Below are 20,874 nucleotides of genomic sequence, written 5' to 3'. Positions count from 1 at the left end.
GGTGTCTGTAAAAAAGTCACGGATGTCTACCTCATAACTATAGCTTAATTGTATTTTTTTTTGTTACTGTCGCATTTTCTTCGATATGTTAGATGATAAATAACTGATCCAAAAAAAAAAAAAAAAAATGTTTAAAAGGGTAAATTTATGAAAAAGAAAATCTCGACCACTCCTTGATGTCTGCGATTTCTGCATCGCGACCCTTGTTATATTACCATGTTTCACCCATGAAATCCCGAAAAAATCCAGCTGTGGCCATTCACAGCTGTGTCTTGACACTCAGTGATACATTCTACATGGAGTTTTTGGATCGAAACAAAGTAAGTACGCGATAATATCTTGTTAAAGTCATGGCATCTGTAATTCTGTTCTCGCATGCCCACCCACCTCAAGATAGGGTTTTGCTGTTAAAAAAAAATATACATACATATATTTTTTAAATGCCCTCCTGTTCAAATTTTTTCTTCCCCAGAAAATTGAGATTTTAAGCTTTCCAATGATGTATCACACACGCATATTGGACAATTTTGAAATTTGGCCAAATCGGGGGGCTCAGAGCCGAAGTGTTTTCCGCCTCTATACAATTTTCAGTCGAATACTCGATTACTAAAATATTCGATAAATGCAGCCATAATCCAAAGTTAAATACAACTGAACTGTGCTTGTGCAGTGATGTACATAGCACCAGTAGTAGATTATTTGATTGCAATCTGACTGTACGTAGGTCACTATCTACAAATTCCTATATATTGATTTTTTCTGAAGTGTACTACTACAGTCTACTGTGACAATGGCACAGCAGTTGTCATCTAATCCTCTTGGCATGCCCTCCCAAGGCAGCTTTAAATGACTGAGAGTGAGAGCGCGAGTACAACGGGCTAATTTCCCTACTTTGCTTTTAATGCATTTGGCAAGGGGCAACATTCCATTTCCTGTAATGAGATACACAAATAAATCTGGCTATGGATAGATTTGGAGTGGCGGCGACGGCGGGCGGTGGCGCTGGCGGCGGGGGCTAAAGGACACCTTCTTCCCAGCGTTGTCGTAATTGCTATCGGTGCTCGCAGACATGCAAAGCAATCTCTCCGCAGATAGGGTTGAGACTCTCTTTTTTTCCCTCTCCACTCCCCTTAAGGCTATTTCTTTTGTCTTTTCGATAGCTTGCACAACCATGATAGAGCGAAAGAAGGGGAGGGTGTTAATTTGTGAATTAATAGCTTCCTCTCTGCAGAATTGCAAATTCCTTTAAATGTCACCATGTTCGCTGGGTGAAGAGCAATCGGGGGTAAATTGTCACACTTATTTCAGACATATATATGCTGGCTCAAATCTAAAAATACATTCCCCTTTGACCCAGCACCCGCAAAACATGCAACCTTTCATCAGCAACAGGATTAAATCAAATAAAGTCAAAAGATACCAAAGGGGTTCACAGATACAGAGTTGACATTAACATATTAAAAGTATTATCATAAGAATTCATATTACACTGGTCTACCAGCAAAATGCTTCGTGATAAAAGTAATGAGAATTTACTAAATTCGGGTCACTAAAAATGAAAAATTACGTCAAAAGTGTCAATTGGCTGTAGTTTTTGAGGTACAGTACCTATATATCCATCTCATTCAAAATGTGGCAACTTGTAAAACTGATATACCGTATTGGCCCGAATATAAGACGGTGTTTTTTGCATTGAAATAAGACTGAAAAAGAGGATGTCGTCTTATATTCACGATCTAGACATTATACCCATTCACGAAGCTAGATAAAGCTAGATATCATTGAAGCGATGTTCTGTCATGACAGATCTCAGCTACTCTCAAGTTTAACCAGTTTGCATTATTTCACTGCAATGTTTTTCCTTATTCAGATTTGTTTCAAGACTACAGTTACAGTTAGACTTCACTTTGATGGTTATTGCAGTTATTGCAATTTTGTTGTTTTATCACAATAATTGGTTTATTCCATCAGAAGCCATTCATTTACGAATGTGATTGCACTTTAGTTTACATATTTAAATTAGGGCTGTCAAACGATTAAAATTTTTAATCGAGTTAATTAAGGCTTAAAAATTAATTAATCGTAATTAATCGCAATTAATCGCAATTCAAACCATCTATATAATATGCCATATTTTTCTGTAAATTATTGTTGGAATGGAAAGATAAGACACAAGATGGATATATACATTCAACATGCGGTACATAAGGACTGTATTTGTTTACTATAACAATAAATCAACAAGATGGCATTAACATTATTAACATTTTGTTAAAGTGATCCATGGATAGAAAGACTTGTAGTTCTTTAAAAAAATGTTTGTATAAGTTATAGAAATTTTATTTATTAAAACCCCTCTTAATGTTTTCATTTTAATAAAGTTTGTAAAATTTTCAATCAAAAAATAAACTAGTAGCCCGCCATTGTTTGATGTTAATAATTACTTACACTATAAAATCAGTCGCACCCATGCGCCAAAAACTCCGCAAAACACAATTAACAAGTGGGCCTTTCACTCTACTGTCATTTAAATCTGTCTGAGCTGGACAAGTGCGTTAATTGCGTCAAATATTTTAACGTGATTAATTAAAAAAATTAATTAACGCACGTTAACGCGATAATTTTGACATCCCTAATTTAAATGTTCAGATATTAAGATTTGAATGAGGCAAAATAACATGCTTTTTCTGTCAAATATATTGTTATAATCATTTGTTTCGGATGTACTGTAATTATTTTCTGTACAAAAAATAATTTGGTGTTAAAAAAGTATTTTTTCAAACATGAGTCTTGAAAAACGGGGTCGTCTTATAATCAGGGCCACCTTATATTCGGGCCAATACGGTAATATAGTTACACCAATGTATAATTATTCAATCTTTAACATTAAAAATCTTGAATACATTAGCCAACTAGCACTATAATCTTTTATTTTCCAATCCATGTCACCACAACAAGTACGATTCAGCCATTTTTATCTCTGAAGCAGATATTTTCCAAAACCTTGATGACCAGTGTTATTAGATTGTGTAAATACAGAATAATAATAAAAAATAAATGAGTAATGCTAAATATTTGTGGCGTAAATCACCATTTTCATGACAATGTCATACGATATAGATTCTTTGGACAGAGATCCATTTGCCGAAGTTACAAAGTCGGTCACGATTCGATTTCGAATCAATGGCTTGCGATCGATTGAATACGATATTTAACAATGTTACATTTCCCCTACAGTGATATGAAAAAGTATCAGAACCTTTTGGAATTTCTCACGTTTCTGCATAAAATCACCATCAAATGTGAGCGGATCTTTGTCAAAATCAAACAGATGAAAATACAGTGTCTCCTTTAACTAAAACCACCCAAACATTTATAGGTTTTCATATTTTAATATGGATAGCATGCAAATAATGACAGAAGGGGAAAAATAAGTAAGTGAACCCCCTGCCCAAGAAGACTTAAAGAGCAATTGAAACCCATTTTTACCAGACAATCTAAGTCAGGTGTGTGTCCAATCACTGATGAGTGGTTTAAAGCTGCCCTGCCCACTATAAAACACACGCCTGGTAAGAATTGTCTTGATGAGAAGCATTGTCTGATGTGCATCATGGCTCGGTCAAAAGAGCTGTCTGAAGACCTGCGATCAAGGATTGTTGATTTGTATAAAGCTGGGAAAGGATACAAAACCATCTCTAAAAGTCTGGATGTTCATCAATCAACAGTCAGAGAAGTTGTCTACAAATGGAGAGAGTTTGGCACAATTGCTTCTCTCCCAAGGAGTGCCCGTCCACCAAAGATGGCACAGTCCAATATCTCTCTGCACACGTCCACTATATGTGACACTATGGCCAAGAATGGTGTTCATGGGAGAACTCCACCGAGGAAGCCACTGCTGTATAAAAAAAAAAAAACATTGTTGCTTGTTTATGTTTGCAAAAAGGTGCTTGGACACTCCACGGAAGTTTTGGGAAGATATTTTGTAGACTGATGAAACCAAAGTTGAACTGTTTGGGAGTAACACACAAGATCTTGTGTGGAGGAAAAATGGAACAGCTCACCAACATCAACACCTCATCCCCACTGTAAAGCATGGTGTAGGGAGCATCATGATTTGGGGCTGTTTTGCTGCCTCAGGGCCTGGACAACTTGCAATAATTAACGAAAGAATAATTTCAAAAGTTTATCAAAATGTTTTGCAGGAAAACCTGAGGCCATCTGTCAGACAGTTGAAGCTAAAAAAAAAAAAGGATGGATGCTGCAACAAGACAATGATCCAAAACACAGAACTAAATCAACTTCAGATAATAAAAAAAAAATAAAAATAAAAAAATATTAAATGTGATTGTTCACTTACTTATTTTTCCCCTTTCTGTCATTGTTTGCATACTATCCTCATTAAAATATGAAAACCTATAAATGTTTGGGTGGTTTTAGTTAAAGCGGACATTGCTCTCTCATCTGTGCGATTTTGACAAAGATCCGATCAACATTCAGATAATTTTCCATACCACTGTAAGCAATAAAAAATGCCAAGAAATTTTGATATTTTTGATAATATTTGCTGTTGAAATATTTAAGATATTTGAAATGAAATAATCTTTAAAAGATGACTATTCATCTGTTTTGCATTTTGACCGCTTTGATTGGATCGATGCTCAGCCAATTAATGTATACATACAGATCATCATTTTATGTATCGTCACACCCCTACTAATTATCATTTTAAAACTTTTTTTTCATTATTAACCTTCCCCCATTACAATGATAACTGCTGACTGTTTAACATTTGTGACCATGTACCTTTCATCAAGTACAATAAGTAGTCATGCAAAAAAAAATTCTGGTCAGTCAGTGAAAACGAACCTTTCATAGAGCCTGTTGTGTGAATAATACAAATATTTGGTGGCCAATTTCAAGTCATTGAAGGCTGCCGTTGACGGCGATGAGTGTTCCGTTTGTGCTGGGAGGGCCTCCCAGTTCAAAAGGATTGAATGCCTATGGCCTCCAATTGCGTAGAAACATATCTTTCATCACCACAAAATCTGCAAAATGGTATATCCAACTTACAATGTCCTATTTTCCTTCCGTCCAAATGGCTGCCAGTCCAGAGAACTGAAGAAACAGAAACATGAAAAAAGGAATTAGCTTTAACAAAATGTTGACACACACACTAACACTCTTATCGCTACACCTGTTCAGGTCTCACTGGAGACATGTTAATTCACAGGCATTAAAAAGCCAATTGTTTGCACGGCCAATAATCTATTAGCCCTCGGGCAATGTGTGTCCACAATGAGAAAATCTGGCTTGCTTTCCATTTAATCTTTGACTGTAGCGGCACGTTTTCTTTGCCAAGCCAGCGAGGGGTCATTATTTTAAAATCAACTTAAGTTTAAAATTAATTGTAGTGGCATTGGAATGATCAAAATAAGAAATGCAAATGATTATTTTGACTGTCAAGTAATCACTGATTAATCTTTCGAGAAGTCGACTGATCAATTCCAACACGCTATACCGTAAATCACATCATTTTCTGTTATATTACTTTGGGTTTAACATTTTAGCTGTAAATGTGCACTTTGGAACCAAACATTGCATGCAGAAAAGTTGCATTATTATTGTTTTCAAAAGGAAAAACTGACATTTTCAATTGCTGTACTTTACTTTGATTAAATACAAAGATCGGACAGCTTTCATCAAGTACTACAGAAATCCTAGAATTTAATGTGAAGAGGCTCAAAGAATAAGATGTATATATTTTCAGCCGTGGTCTGTATTTTGGGCTATTATTTTTATTTTGTAGGTTATAGCTCGAAAGGGTGACCATAGACTCCACCCTCAGTTAACAAGACAGCTCCCACAGACATTGCGCTGACCCAGGCAGAATGTTGAGTTGGTTTTCACTGTGATAAACTCAAACACACGCTGCGTTCTAATGCCGGATTTAGGTGGAAACAGGACGAAGGTTTTACTGCATACAAGCAGCCAGGACTGTCTCAAGAGTGACTTGGTCAAGGATTCAAGGTAATTATTATATTAAATAGCACCATGCATGCACTTTGGAAGTTGTGAAAAAATTGGAAATTAATGGAATAAAATTAGCGTAATGTTAGCTTGAAATATTTACGTAAAATGAATTGCAATTGCCCGTTTTTTTTTTTTTTTTTTTTTTTTTTTAAACCAAGAATCTAGACTGTTTTACATTCATATCTAAAGAAATTCCTGGATTTACACATTTATTTACAATAATTTTCCATTTTAAAAGCTCTTTGTTTTGTGATGGCCGCCATGTTGGATTGTATACAATAGCGTAACTTTTAACCAAGAGTCTAGACTGTTTTACGTTCATTTCCATAGAAATTCCCCGAATTAAGCATTTATTTATAATGCATACAAGCAGGCAGGAGTGTCTCAAGAGTGATTTGGTCAAGGATTCAAAGGTAATTATTATATTAAATAGCACCATGCGTGCACTTTGAAACGTTGTGAAAAAATTGGAAATTAATGGAAAAAAATAGCGTAACGTTAGCTTGAAATATTTACGTAAAAATGAATGACAATTGCCCGTTTTTTTCTTTTTATTTTAACCAAGAATCTAGACTGTTTTACATTCATATCTATAGAAATTCCGGGATTTACACGTTTATTTACAAGAATTCTCAACTTAAAAAGCTCTTTATTTCGTGACCGCCGCCATGTTGGAATACACTATACAGTAACTTATGCTTGAAATATATACGTAAAATGAACGATAACTGCCCGTTTTTTTGCTTTTACCCAAGAATACAGACTGTTTTACGATCATACCTATAAAAATTCCGCTATTTAAGCATTTTTATTTTTTCAACTTAAAAATATCCACGAGACAGCTCCGACAGACATCGCACCACAGCTAGGCAGAGCATCGTGACAGCTTCTGCAATAAACGCAAACAAATGCTGCGTTCTAATGCCGGATTAAAGCGGAAACAGGAAGACGGTTTTAGTGCATACAAGCAGGCAGGAGTGCCGCAGGAGTGATTTGGTCAAGGATTCAAGGTAATTATTATATTAAATAGCACCATGCGTGCACTTTGAAACGTTGTGAAAAAATTGGAAATTAATGGAAAAAATTAGCGTAACGTTAGCTTGAAATATTTACGTAAAAATGAATGACAATTGCCCGTTTTTTTCTTTTTATTTTAACCAAGAATCTAGACAGTTTTACATTAAAATCTATAGAAATTCCGGGATTTACACGTTTATTTACAAGAATTCTCAATTTAAAAGCTCTTTATTTCGTGACGGCCGCCATGTTGGAACACACAATACAGTAACTTATGCTTGAAATATATACGTAAAGTGAACGATAACTGCCCGTTTTTTGCTTTTATCCAAGAATCCAGACTGTTTTACGATCATACCTATAAAAATTCCGCTATTTAAGCATTTTTATTTTTTCAACTTAAAAAGATCGACGAGACAGCTCCAACAGACATCGCACCACGGCTTCCCGTGGGGGGCTGGGCTAAGCAGAGCATCGTGACAGCTTCTGCAATAAACGCAAACGCTGAGTTCTAATGCCGGATTAAAGCGGAAACAGGACGAAGGTTTTAGTGCATACAAGCAGGCAGGAGTGCCGCAAGAGTGATTTGGTTGAGGATTCAAGGTAATTATTATATATAATAGTAATAATAATGCACCATGCATGCACTTTGAAACGTTGTGAAAAAAATGAAATGAATGGAAAAAAAATAGCGTAACTTTAGCTTGAAATATTTACATAAAATGAACGATAACTGCCCGTTTTTTTCTTTTAACCAAGAATCTAGACTGTTTTCCACTCATATCTATAGCAATTCCGTGGTTTAAGCATTTACAATAAGTTTCAAGTTAAAAAGCTCTTAGTTATGTAACGGCCGTCATGTTGGATTTTGTATCTGTACATATGACATTTAGGTTGCAAATTTTGGAAAAAACTTGATAAAATATATGTTGAATATTGCTATTGATCCTGAAAATATGGGTGATTTTCTCTGCATTCGGTGATTTTTGTGCATCGAGCGTAAAATCTGAGAATTTTACAGCCATTTTAAGTTTTGTTATACTTATATAAAAATAATTAACAAGGATTTTATTATGGAACGACTTTGAATTTTTTGTTGGTGCTGATCAGGGAGACTCATATATGCCTAAGGGAGGTGCCTGTTTTGGTTTGAGATTGCTAGTGGCTTTGGTTTTAAAAATATTTGAATTTGAAGTTTGTTAAAATTGGCCCCCTACGGATTGGCTCCGAGGCCCGTGTCCCGTCAACTGATAGTGAAGTCTATGGGGTGACAGTTGCTCGTAAATAGGCCAACAAATAACATATTAAAGTCAAATATCAATTTGTTCAATTGAATGTGCATGTGACATTTTGTTTTATGATTGTAATTAATCGTGACAGCTCTAAATGTAAATATATTTAATAGCTAATGTAATGTAATGTCAAGGTTTACTTACATAATGTTTTAATTAAAATGCATTCCACATAAGAATTGTAATTAACCCCTTAAGGAACAGTGGTCACTACAGTGGAGAGCTTTTCAAAAGTTGAAACTTGAAACGGTTAACCCCTTATTTTGACTATTATTATTATTGTTGTTATTTTAGGTATTCATCATTACTGATTTTTTAAAAAATATTATTTTTATATAATTATATATTAATTTATTAATTAATAAAATGTTAATAAAAAAATCAATTAAATTAAAATGATTATAAACAGAAATACACTCTGGTAATGGTGCCAAGTAACATTATAAATTCGGAATTTTTTTCCATAGCATTAACTCATTGTATGCCATTGACGGCGATGGACATCCAATTCATTCAAACTTGGAGGAGTGCCCGTGAATGTTGATCTTTCGATGCCATTGGCGCCTTGCGCCGTCAATGGCAACCGATAAGTTCAATCAGTATGAAGGTTGAAAATGTTTAAAAAGCAATAATTTGTGCACAAAAGAATCTAATACATGTTTGAAAACAACCATTTTTACAAGATTAAATGCATTGTGCTTAAAAGTGAGATACAGCTGAACTGTACTTAATGCATTCACAGCCATTGACAGCAACAGAAATCCATTTGGACTGCAAGGGATCAGCAATGATCGTTCTCTGCCAGCTTCTCCCAGTTCAAATGAATTGGGCATCTATCACCGTCAATGGCACAGAAACATGACCATTCCTCCTTTCCTCACCTTCGTCTCGTTTCCTCTTCTCACCGTTGGAGCGGGGGATTCCCAGAATGCCGTTGATGGAGTAGGAGCCTACGGGGTCGTTGGAGGCGCTGGTCACAGGTGGGGAGGCTGTGCTGGGTACTGATGGGGAAATTCAGTGTATTAACTCCTTGGGTGCCATTGACAGAGATAGTTGTCCAATTTAATTTGAATGAAATTGTATGTTACAAAACAAAAAAATGAACTCAATGATGATTTGTTTCCCAAAACTTGTAATTTGGGGAACTTGTAAGTCAAGGTATCGTTGTATATTCCATTAAGCAGGAATTCAGAAGAAATATTCTGTTTTACCATTGAGTTGTGGCATGCAATTATTTCTTAAGTACAGTAAGTGTGGGACTTTAATCAAAAAATATTTAACAAGTTTAAAAATGAACACATCTCAGGTTGGTACTTAACACGAGAATATAAGCACAATTAATTTACAAATTTACCCTGATAGAATAGTGTGTTTGTGCAAATATATACATATATATTATGGTAGTCTTTACATAATTCACCCAGCCATTTTCTGAATGAGTGTTGTTGTGGAGCAGTACTTCCAGTTTCTCGCTTCGTGTCGCATCTCCTTCAGCACCAAAATATATTGTTCTGGTGGCAGCAATGAGAAGCAAGTGAAGTCCCTTCCTCATTGCCAGAATAATATGGACGGACAGCTTTGTGCTAGTAAAACTCTATTCATGAAAGAATTTGTTATCTGCATGTGAAAACATTGTACCAAAATATCCAGGGTGTAAAAGTACGTCTCTCTCAATCGATACATGGGTGGAGCTAATCAAATCAATTGAAATGCATAACATATATCAAAATTATCTTCTTTTAGATATGTCATTTTGTTCAAAATTTGATTTCCATTCAAATGTCTGATATGGTTCTGTAACAAAATTGTCAAACATGTCAAAATTTTATTGCTATAGGTGAAATGTAATTGTGTTAAATGTGTACATAATATTTGTACTCCAATCGTGGCAGATTTGCAATATCGGCTAATATCGTATTGTTGCCATGAAATTGGTGATTAGCACCCTTATGAAATATGCATGTCCTCCAATACAATAATAGCACGTGAAGAAAAGAGAGTGTTTACAAATATATATGGCGGAAAACACAGACAAGACTGAAAAAGCAGTTTCTGTTCTTGCACCCCTTTTTTAAAATAAACTGCTGTATTTTAAGCCAAAAGAACTGTTGTGTTTTATAGAACAATATGTCTATATGCTGCCGTAGCAGATTCATGGCGCCTTAATCCCCGATCTATTTTTAATTTGTCTGTTTTACCCTGGAGACCCCAAGTTACAGATACTGTGCAACCGTTTTTGTTTCAACCCAGCCATAAAAAGAAAGTCAGTCATTAAATTTATTAATCGAAATGTCGATCATTTTTAGCTTTGAATCATTAATTGATGTCTGATATGTAGTTAAAAAAAAAAACAATTTTATAAAATTATTGACTCGCATATTTTAAACTTTTCAACAAATTACGTCACAATGAAAAAAATAGTGTCTGTAAATAGGTCACAGATATCTACCTCATAACTATCGCCCTAACTGTATTATTTCTGTTACTGTCGCATTTTCCCCAATATTTTAGATGATAAATAATCGATCCATCAAAGAAAAAAAAAAAAAACAACTTTAAAATTGTAAATATTTGAAAAAGAAAATCTCGACCACTCCTTGATGTCTGTATTTTATGTATCGTGACCCTTGTTATATTAGCGTGTTTCACCCGTAAAATCCCCAAAAAGTCCGGCTGTGGCCATGGTCTCCCCTCAAGTTAGGGTTTAAGGGTAAGAAAAAAAAAATTAAATACCTTCCTGTTCAAAATTTATATTCCCCCAGAAAATTGAGATTTAAGCTTTCCAATGATGTATCACAAATGCATATAGGACAATTTTGAAATTTGGCCAAATTGGGGGTCTCAGAGCGGAACCTCAAGTCACCTGAGTGTTTTCCGCCATATATATACTGTATATATATATTTTTTAAGCACTACCTACGATGTTGCATCTCATAACACACCATCTCATTGAAAAGTTATGTCTAAATCTGTCTTCAAATAATGCCAGTCAGTGGCGTAAAAAAAGAAGGCTATGGCCTAAAGTACAAAATCATTTTTGTCTTAAGGTACTTTTAGTTTTAGGCTATTTAAATTCCTTAAATTCCTTTTTCTGGTTATTTTACTAGAACAAGGATGTACCGTAATTTTTGGACTATAAGCCACTACTTTTTCACTCTGCTTTGAACCCTGTGGGTTATAGTCCAGTCCGTCTTATATATGGATTTTGCAGGCCGATAAGATCTTCAGTAGGGTTGTTAAAAGTATTGAATTGTATTGATACTGAAATGTTGTATTACGATACGATATCTGATTACTCAGTTATCTATTTTGAGTTTTGAGCTATCACAGGTTAAGAGAATTTTGTTGTCATGGCATAAATTTGATTCTGCACGACTCTTGATGGTAATGGAGGATATTTTTGCATTTTCCTTGTTAACTTTGGCAACTGTTGACTGCGCTTGATGTCCAATCCATTTTGGGAGGGCTGCTAGCGAATGAACATTCATTCGCTTGCCACCCTCCCAGTTCAAATGGATTGGACGTCTAGTAGTCATAAACTCTTTTAAAGAATTTAATTTTTTCATGAGTCACCAGACTGGAAGCCTAACAATGTTCAATGGCACTGAATGATTTCCTAAAAAAAAACAAAAAAAATTCTTAATTTTATGTGGTATCGAAAATGGTATTGAGTATTTTTTTTTAGTATAGATATCAAGTTGAAAATATTACAGTATCACAACAACAGTAGTCTTTAGGTGTGACTATCCCTGTGGCTTATCGTCCAGTGCGACTTATACATGAACAAATATTTTCCTTGTCAAAATTGGTAGGTGCAGCTTATAGTAGGGTGCAGTTTCTCTATGGACAAATGCCATTTTTGTGTCAAATTTGTGGGATGTGGCTTATAGTCAGGTGCGGCTTAAAGCCCGAAAATTATGATAGCTGACCATTTAAATGTACTGTTTCATGGGAAAAATGCCTAAAATAGCATTTTAACTTCATGTCTTGTTATGCAATTAAAATTTGATAAGTCGCTATCAATTAATTTCAAAGGCTATTATTATATAGATTTTCTTTAATCGATCACAACTACTTTTAGGGTCTCATGCCATTTTTTCCACACAATTTTTTTCAATTATTTTTTGTTGTTGTCACTAATGATGATAAAATCAATTCGATCTCAGGAATGGATTGAATAAATGAATTGGACGTCTATCGCGGTCAATGGCAACCAATGAGTTATGCTCCCAAAACGGCTTCGATGTCAATGTTCATTTGGTATGAACTCTCACCTATGGTGTGTCCCGGTGTGGAGAGCGGCGTGACGGATCCGTCGGGGGACGGGTGAAACTGCTGCTGGACTTTGGTGCGGATAATCCTGGCCAAGTGAACAACACACACACCATCAATCAATGGCGTCTCCAGAGCGTGGAGGTTTTCACACAGCTCATCATGTCCACTTAGGCCCCGTGCATGGCAAAGCGCACCACCCCACCATCCCAGGGCCCCACTCGTATCCTCTCCGTCCGGGCCCTGAATAGGCAATCTCAAGGCTTTGGGGTCTCCACGCCCACTCCTGAGAACGCGCTTTCAATCTATCTGGATTGTGAACTTCAAAATATGATAAAGTCCCTCCCCACACACAAACGTGAGGACAATGTGATGTGGCGGGAAAGTCTTCATTGCACTTTGGTCTGAATGATCTCGCAAACAAAGCATGAAATCACATCAATTCACCTCAATGATCAGCTTCACTGACTCTACCTGGCCAACTCTAATAATCTCCCTCCCTGGCTGCCTCTTTTCCTCTCTCCCACCAGCTTCCATTTCTTTCATATCTACTCGCTATACCAGCGGTGTCCAAAAGACAGCACGGGGAACATTTGTGGGCACTCAGTCTGGTGGATTTTACAATTGACATGCAGTGTGTTGATATCTCTACATACGCTGGTAAGGAAGGAGAAGTAATTTATACTCAAAAACTTTCTCGAAATGTAGTCTTTAAGGTTTTGAATTCCTTCAATATTAAATGTAAATTATACAATATTAAAAATATACTAGGAATTTCTTTTTTCCAAGCTTGGCTGTGAAATTTGCCCTTGAAATTGCATTAAACTTTGTTCTAAGTAGTCTTAAAGAGGTCTTAAATTGTCTTGTAGAAACCGTCTTTATACATTTTTGTTCTAGATATCTTAGATATATGAAAGGTCATCAGTATATGACAGCTTAGGCTTTTTGCATTTTTCAAGTTTTTAAAAAATAGCTTTAAAAATGTTTTTTTCAGCCCACAATTCAGCCCACAATGGCAGTTCAGCGCTAGTTTAGAAGCCAATGTTCTCCAAGGCAAGTGTCTCGAAAAGAACGCCTGCCACTTTAGCTGCTGATGAAAACACTGAACTCCCAAAGCAGGTGTTCACGTAAACTTGTGGAAGCAATCCCAGAATCGTGTCAGAATTTGGGTTCAACAAACGCTTGGGTCAAATCTCGTTTGAGAACCGTACGCAATCTACTGTACGTTTCTTTAAACCGGATCGTTTCTTGACAGACCACACAGTGGAAAGCCAGCTACTACCACCACTCGAAAAAGCAGGCATTGCTGGAAAGTCTCTCCGGGTAGCAGCACAGAAAGTTCGACTCAATAACATCTCAATTCTAGGTTTGATACAGGCTGTTGAGCGTCACAATCTGTTGATTCAAACCTTTGAACAACCTGACGACAACAACAGTGATGCAGTTCTTCGCTCGAAAACTTACACACAGGATTCGATTTCATTTGCGGTGGCTGTAGCAGACATTCCGCTGTGTATTCTGTCATATCCTGTTTTGAGAAACTTTCGAGTTTAAATTTGTACTTTATCCAGGAGCAGCTTGAGAGCTATCAAACTTCTCAAACTGTCAGAACTGCATTCAGGGACTGAAAACAAATTGTGACGGCCTCACATCTGTCCGAATGAACCCTACAAGAACAAGTTTTTCCTATCCTATGTGCTTCTTCCACCTTGTTGTATTATCTCTCAAACCAATGCATTTCTCTGTTACAGCTAGGTTGTCAATTTTTATCTTTTCGTCCTCCTAGGCCACCCCGACAATACGAGGATTGCTGTAATTCTTTTAGGCCAACGCACATTTACTCCTGGATTTGCACAAGCTCTTTTGTCAACGCCGATCGCATTACACGGCACCGTGACCGTGATAATCTTTTGACTGACACACGAGCATGAGATCATTGAATAACAGTCGGCGTTGGGAATGCCGCGACAGGTGTGACAAAAGCGAATTACAGGGCGCAGATGAGGCGAGGAGTGTGGTAGCTGAGTGTTCGGCAGCGAGGGGTTAACTTCCCCGAGCAGGAAACACTCTTTTCATGTGTCTGGCGTGTCCACAAAAGGCCCCGCAGTCGATATTTTATTTGAATTTCTAACATCTCACCACAACAGTTATCTGACCGCATGGCTCGGGGGAGACTCATAAATTCAAGGACTTTGTTTTCCCGTCCGTGTTGTCGCTATTGAATAAGCAGTTCTGCAAGGCGCGAATTAACGACTTTTGTGTTGGGGGTTGACGTGGAAAGAGGGAAAATCCCCTGAAGCAATATTAAAATGGGGATCAATAGGAGTGAAAGTCGCTTTTGAGGAACACGTGGCTTTGTGAGCAAACCCCATGCAACCTCTACTCCTTGTCATCTTTAATAATTCATGCCGGGAAAATGCGTTTAAAGCCGGGACATCCTCTTTAGTCAGAAGAGCAGAGGTCAGCCCCGCCAACCGCAAAGACCACCGACTCGTTGCTGCCTTCTTCTCACATTCTTACAACAACAACTACCATTAAAGGTGCAGCAAGTTAGAAAAACAAACCTTTAGAGCCAATGTCAATTATTAACACTCATAAGCAAGCATGTTTAAAAGTCAAGCCTATTTTAGCAGCAACAGGTCACGCTCTCACACATCACATCACAACACACAGCAAACCTGAGCCAATATTTTGTCCCGCCATGCATTTCTAAAGACAAAGAAGCACCGCATATGCCCAGAATACAAAATAGAAATGCATTTTTGACATGCACAAAGCTTCAAAATTTCAAAATGTCTCTCTGTCTCAAGTGTGTCTGCGTGCATGTAGGCCTCCAGCTTCTTCTACTTCTATTCGTATGTGTTATGAAAGTCTCCTGAGCTCATTAAAATGTAATGCCGATGACCAGCTCTCTGGAACAGTGGCTCCTAACCAAAGTTCAACTCTCCTCCAAGGGCGACCCCCCAACACACATCGTCATCACACTCTGTCCAAAGATTCTTGATCCCATTTATGGTAGGAACAGAAACTATTTCAAGCAAATGACAAATGTTATAATTATCATAAAATACATATAATTTTATAAAATTGTTCAAATGAAAATAAGACGAGAAATAATAAGGATCTTTTTTCGGTAGGAATGTAGACAGTATTTTAGGTTACAAAGATGAAAAAAAATACTTAGAAAATATAATTATCGTATAGGTGCTTTTATAGCAGTACTGTAAAAGAGCACCTATTGATGATAGAAATGAAAACTATAATAGGTTGCAATATATACTATAATTATCATACGTAAATGTTTAAGCAAATTATATCAATACTGTAAAAAATGTGAAAACGTAATTATCAATGGTAAGAGCCTATTCAAAAAATGACCATAAATACTGATACTGCAGTCCTATTAATAATATACAGTAGTCTACTTAAAGGGGATCTTTTTAAGCTATAACGACGAGAAACATTTTTATACACTAGAATACTTCATAATATGACTAATAAATGCATAAAAATAATTCATCATAATAAATATTAAATACAATATAATTCATGCACATCATTTGTTGACCATAAATCTGTTACAATAACAATGGCAATAATGTGATGCCCTGTTTTATGGTAGCAATATAACTATTTTAAAGTTAACTATATATAAATATATATACACAAATTCTCCCAAAATATGATAATGTTTGTAAAACGACTGCCCAATAGCGAGCCTCAATGTCAGCCACGTGTCTGCTGTCCGCCTATTGAAGTATATTCTTGTCTATTTCCCACATGTAGCCAGTTTACAGGCAATCGATCGATTTTTATCGAAAAATCAGAGATTTTTTTATTTTATTTTATTTTTTTTTTAATGCCTGCCTGCCACGAGCTATGAACTCCACTGCCATAGACGGTGCGGTGACAGACGTCCAATCCATTTGAACTGGGAGGACGGTCGCGGCCATACCTCCAATTATTCCAAATGTATAGGACGTCTTTTGCCGTCGATGGCAGCGAATAAATTACGAGCGGAAATGTGGCTTACCTGTTGATGGACGAGACGCTGGGTACAGTGTCATTGTCACACACGCCCTCGGCCAGTAGCCGATCCCGGATCTCCCAGGCGAACATAGTCGGGTTCTGCCGTTTGTACTCCGCAATTTTATCAACCACTTTCGGGGTGGCAACCTTCGGTTTGGACCCCCCGATCACGCCTGGTTTAATGCTGCCCGTTTCGTAGTACCTGCACACAATGCACGTTTAATTGCGTCAACCACTCACACAATATTCTTATTATTTATAAACATATTTGCAGTTATGCAGTACATTTTGGAGGATTTATATGTCGCCAAGTGAGTGGGAGTGCGCATGCATTACATGCCACTTATTGTCAAAAAATTAATTATTATTCCTAAAAAATAAAACAAATGAAAAAAAAAATGTTTCTGACAAACATCCATATAGTGTGTGTGCATTGGAATACCTCTGAAATGCCTTCTGATAGCTGGGAAAAAATATATTTCAAAATATTACCTCATGTGTTCTGCAGTGTGTTTGGAGCAAAAGCAAAGCAAAAAAATCTGGTGTTTTAGGGCTATTTAAAATTTCTCAATTTTGCTAAGCTTTGACTGATGAATAAAAAATAGCAGTGTGCAAGCAAAAAAAAATAAAATAAAAAATAAGCTGTCTGTTGTAATGGAGCAGCAAGATTGATGTTTTGACACGTTTTTTTTCTTCTTCTTCTTCAGTTTGTAAAATTTTACCTGCCGAGGATTTTGCTGACGCATCCGTGACTGACCCGCAGCTGTCTGGAAATGTCGCACGGCCGAACCCCTTGGTGGGCCAGCTCCACGATCCTTTGCCTGACCACGTCCGGGAGGGGTCTGCCGTTGACAAACACCCCGCCGAGCTGGTTCACGCCGCCGTGCCCTGCGTGGGATACAACAGCGGCACCGGAGGGGAACATAACATTACATACCTGCAGAGGAGTGTCTCACCTGCATCACTTTAAGTCAGTATTTTTAAGTCGACGTATACGTGCGTCAAATTCTATTTTCCTATTACTCTCAGTGCAACACATGTCGAGCGTATTACGTTTCCACCTATTTAATATTCACTGCACAATTGCGGTAAATAATTTAAATGACCTTTGATAACTCATATTACAAACGAAGATAAATAATTTACTTGCAAGCAGGACGGGGGCTCCTCTTTTTAAATATCACATGAAACAAATATAGCATTCAAATGCGTGGATTCTCTGTTTTTTTTTTAGCACAGGAAAGAGAAATTGTTCGGCATCATTTACACACAAGGTGCTCTCAGGTCGCCATGCAAGTCATAATGTAGAGGGTCATAAAAGCTTTGTATTCAAATTGAGCGTTTGAACAGCCAACCAAAAAAAAAAAAAAAAAAAAAAAATGAAAATGGGAAAATGCCATTAAGAAGTCAAAGTTGGATTTTGGTGTTAATTTTTCAAACAAAAATGACTGACTATATTTAAATTCATTTTTGGGGTATAGCTTATTCATTTATTGAAACATAGAAATAAAAAATGAGATTGTTTTTATTTAATTTCACAATATTTCACAAATTCTGGCCTTACATTTAAACTCATGAGTACAAGTAATTCACATTTTAGAACGAATATTGACATTTAACGTCTTTTTGGGGGGGCAAGAAATTTTCTTTTTTATTTTTTAACCTAATCATAATTAGAAATCTTATTTTCTTTTGGCAATTATTGCACTACCTACAAAAATCAACGTGATCGTTCACTGTCACTGCAAAACCTGAACGGAACTCTTACGAAAAGCATCCAATTTAATCCTCATTCCTTTGAGCCATAAAACGGCAATATTACGGCCTTAATAGGGGGTTTTAAAAAAATCTCATAATCTCTCAAAATTTTCAAAAGACTCACGGTGCATGGCCGAGAAGGGGTCTGCCTTGCAGTGAATATCCATGGGATAGCAGAGCAAAGAAAGGTAATCGACTGAGGTCGCCGTCTCGCCTCGATGGTGCAGCAGCGTCAAAGGGAAGAAAAAGGAAAACAGTCCGGCTGTCCGATGCAGAGTCCGCTTGCCTCGCAACTTCTCAGCTCTTCAAATTCGTCCGTGGAAGCAGAAAAAGACGCATCGGGACGGGGAGACTTTCCATCCGAGCGTGGGGTCCCCCCGGTGGACACGCACGCACAATCTAAGGGGGTGGGTGGGGGTGAGGGGGGGCGGAGATGACAACGAGCGGGTCCCCCTTTCCTCCGGAATGGACTGTGCCTGCCTGAGCTTTGGCTTGAGAATGAAACCCGGCTCGCTTGTGTGTCTGTTTCTAAAAGTGCCCCCCACACACTATACACCGCACACACACACACCTCCACTCCCACTCCTCCCCCTATCACTCCATCCCACAGATCCCCTCCGCATAGAGATGGATGACTTGTCAGACAAAGGCAATAGATTCCAACACTTTGTGATTCGCCCACGCAAAAGAGAGAGAGAAAAAAAGATGCAGCTCAAACGAGAGCATCCGACAGTTTGGAAGAGGATGAGACTTTTTTTTAGGGGGGGTTGGGGAGATGAGGTGAGGAAGCAACCGAATTAAAAGGGTGTTTTGTTGTTGCAAGTGCTTTTCACACAAGACAACAGTGTCAATAAGAAAACAACAGTCGTCAGTATATTGGTTAAAATTAATCTGAGTTTAAAAACTGTTTAAAAATATTTTTTTAATCATTGGATGCCACTGCAGCGAGAGACGTCCGTCCAGATTTTGACCGGGAGAGGCTGACAATAGGGCCAAAAATGACATGTTGGTTACCCTTTGATTTTCTCAAATTCATTCATCTTCCATTCTCATAAAAAATGTCATTGAAAATTTTCGTTTTGTCGCCTTCCATGATAGTTTCTTTACAGTTTGTCTTAATGCCTGCACGGAAAAATAAATTTCGCATACATAACAGCATAGGGACTTCGAAAACAGTATGTGCATGTGTGTATATGTATAATATGTATAAAATTAAGCTTCTTAATAAAGTCATCAGAAAGCGCGCATTTTGTATAGCTATTACAGCCCCATCCATCGACCATAAAATCCCACAAAATGAATGAAAATAAATATATATATTTAATGGCAAGTAAAAAAAATGAAATAAAAACAATATATATAAAAATAGACAACTGTACAATCTGACAATATCTATGAAACAAGACAAAATAAAAACAGGTGAATGGAAAAGAAGCTGTCTGCAATAGTGCAAATGTATTGTCCTATTTACTCATAGTGTGCATTTTAGTGCAGTGGGTGTAGTGGGAACCATTTTCCTAATGATTTTATTGGACCAATCACGTCTTTATGATGATTTTTACTGAAGCATGGTTGCTTTAAAGTATGGAACAATGATATTAAAAAAAGGCAGCCAACACTCAAAAAAATGTAAAAACTAATATAGTTGCAAACATTTTAATTCAAAGCAGGGGTACAGGTGGGTTTCTTTTTAAGTCTTGGGGTACATGTAAAGTCCCAGCAAATGTACGGGGATTATTTTTTCTTTCTTTTGTCTTTTTTTTGGGTGGTGGTAGAAAAAAAAAGAAAAAAATTAAAAGAAAAAAAAAAATCCATACACAAACATAAATTGAATATACATTATTACACAATGTTACATATTTTAGAAGGCTGGCCACTCCAGATTTCTCTCTTGGTTCATGGCAGCCTTATACTAGGCCATCGCCGTCTTCATCATCATCTTCATCATCATGAGCGACTATACACGGAGATGCTCTGTAGATGGCGCTCACACAGCAGCTTTGCATCCCACGCACACACACTATGCATTCAGGCGACTCAGTGGCAGCTCGGCCAGGTCAAAGTTCGCAAATCAACCTACTGTAGTTGAAATAAAGCTCCCCCCGACACCCCCTAATCTCTTCCGCTAGGACTCAATCCATCAGGAGAACAAAGAGTTAACAGTTAAGTCTTGAAGCACGTGATCAGTTTTAGGCATCAGTTTCAGGCAGTTTTATTAAACTTGGAGTAATTCATTTTAGTATTGTGTGTCATTGTGACTCAAATAAAATGTTAGGATAAAAAATATTAGATATTATATTAACATCATAACACATAACCTGAATAAAAACACATTTTCACTTAAAAAAAAAAACATGTGTTTGTTTATTAATACAGAATTAACGATAACGACAATATTAATTAAAACATTTGTATAATAACGATTCATGCATGATTTCCATGTATTTGTTTCCTATTCAGATTGCACATCACTTTT

The 20,874-nt window shown here is 36.9% G+C and overlaps 1 protein-coding gene across 2 annotated transcripts in view; it reads right to left on the bottom strand.

Annotated features, from left to right (window-relative positions):
• pax2a (paired box 2a) overlaps positions 1 to 18,816 on the bottom strand; it is a 78,718-nt gene extending 59,902 nt beyond the window's left edge. For both annotated transcript variants that reach the window (XM_057848230.1, XM_057848229.1), the window contains exons 1-6: positions 18,523 to 18,816; positions 17,363 to 17,528; positions 16,645 to 16,842; positions 12,614 to 12,699; positions 9,221 to 9,340; positions 5,071 to 5,115 (exon numbers count right to left, since the gene is read on the bottom strand). In XM_057848230.1, the coding sequence (XP_057704213.1) occupies positions 5,071 to 5,115; positions 9,221 to 9,340; positions 12,614 to 12,699; positions 16,645 to 16,842; positions 17,363 to 17,528; positions 18,523 to 18,565 (658 nt within the window). In that variant the 5' untranslated portion in view covers positions 18,566 to 18,816. The remainder of the gene's footprint in view (positions 1 to 5,070; positions 5,116 to 9,220; positions 9,341 to 12,613; positions 12,700 to 16,644; positions 16,843 to 17,362; positions 17,529 to 18,522) is intronic.
• Between the last annotated feature and the right edge of the window lie 2,058 nt (positions 18,817 to 20,874).

Source organism: Corythoichthys intestinalis, chromosome 10 (assembly GCF_030265065.1).
Source record: "Corythoichthys intestinalis isolate RoL2023-P3 chromosome 10, ASM3026506v1, whole genome shotgun sequence".
Lineage (NCBI taxonomy): Eukaryota > Metazoa > Chordata > Actinopteri > Syngnathiformes > Syngnathidae > Corythoichthys > Corythoichthys intestinalis.
Note: the sequence above shows the minus strand (reverse complement) of the source record. Positions and strands in the feature narration are given on the sequence as shown.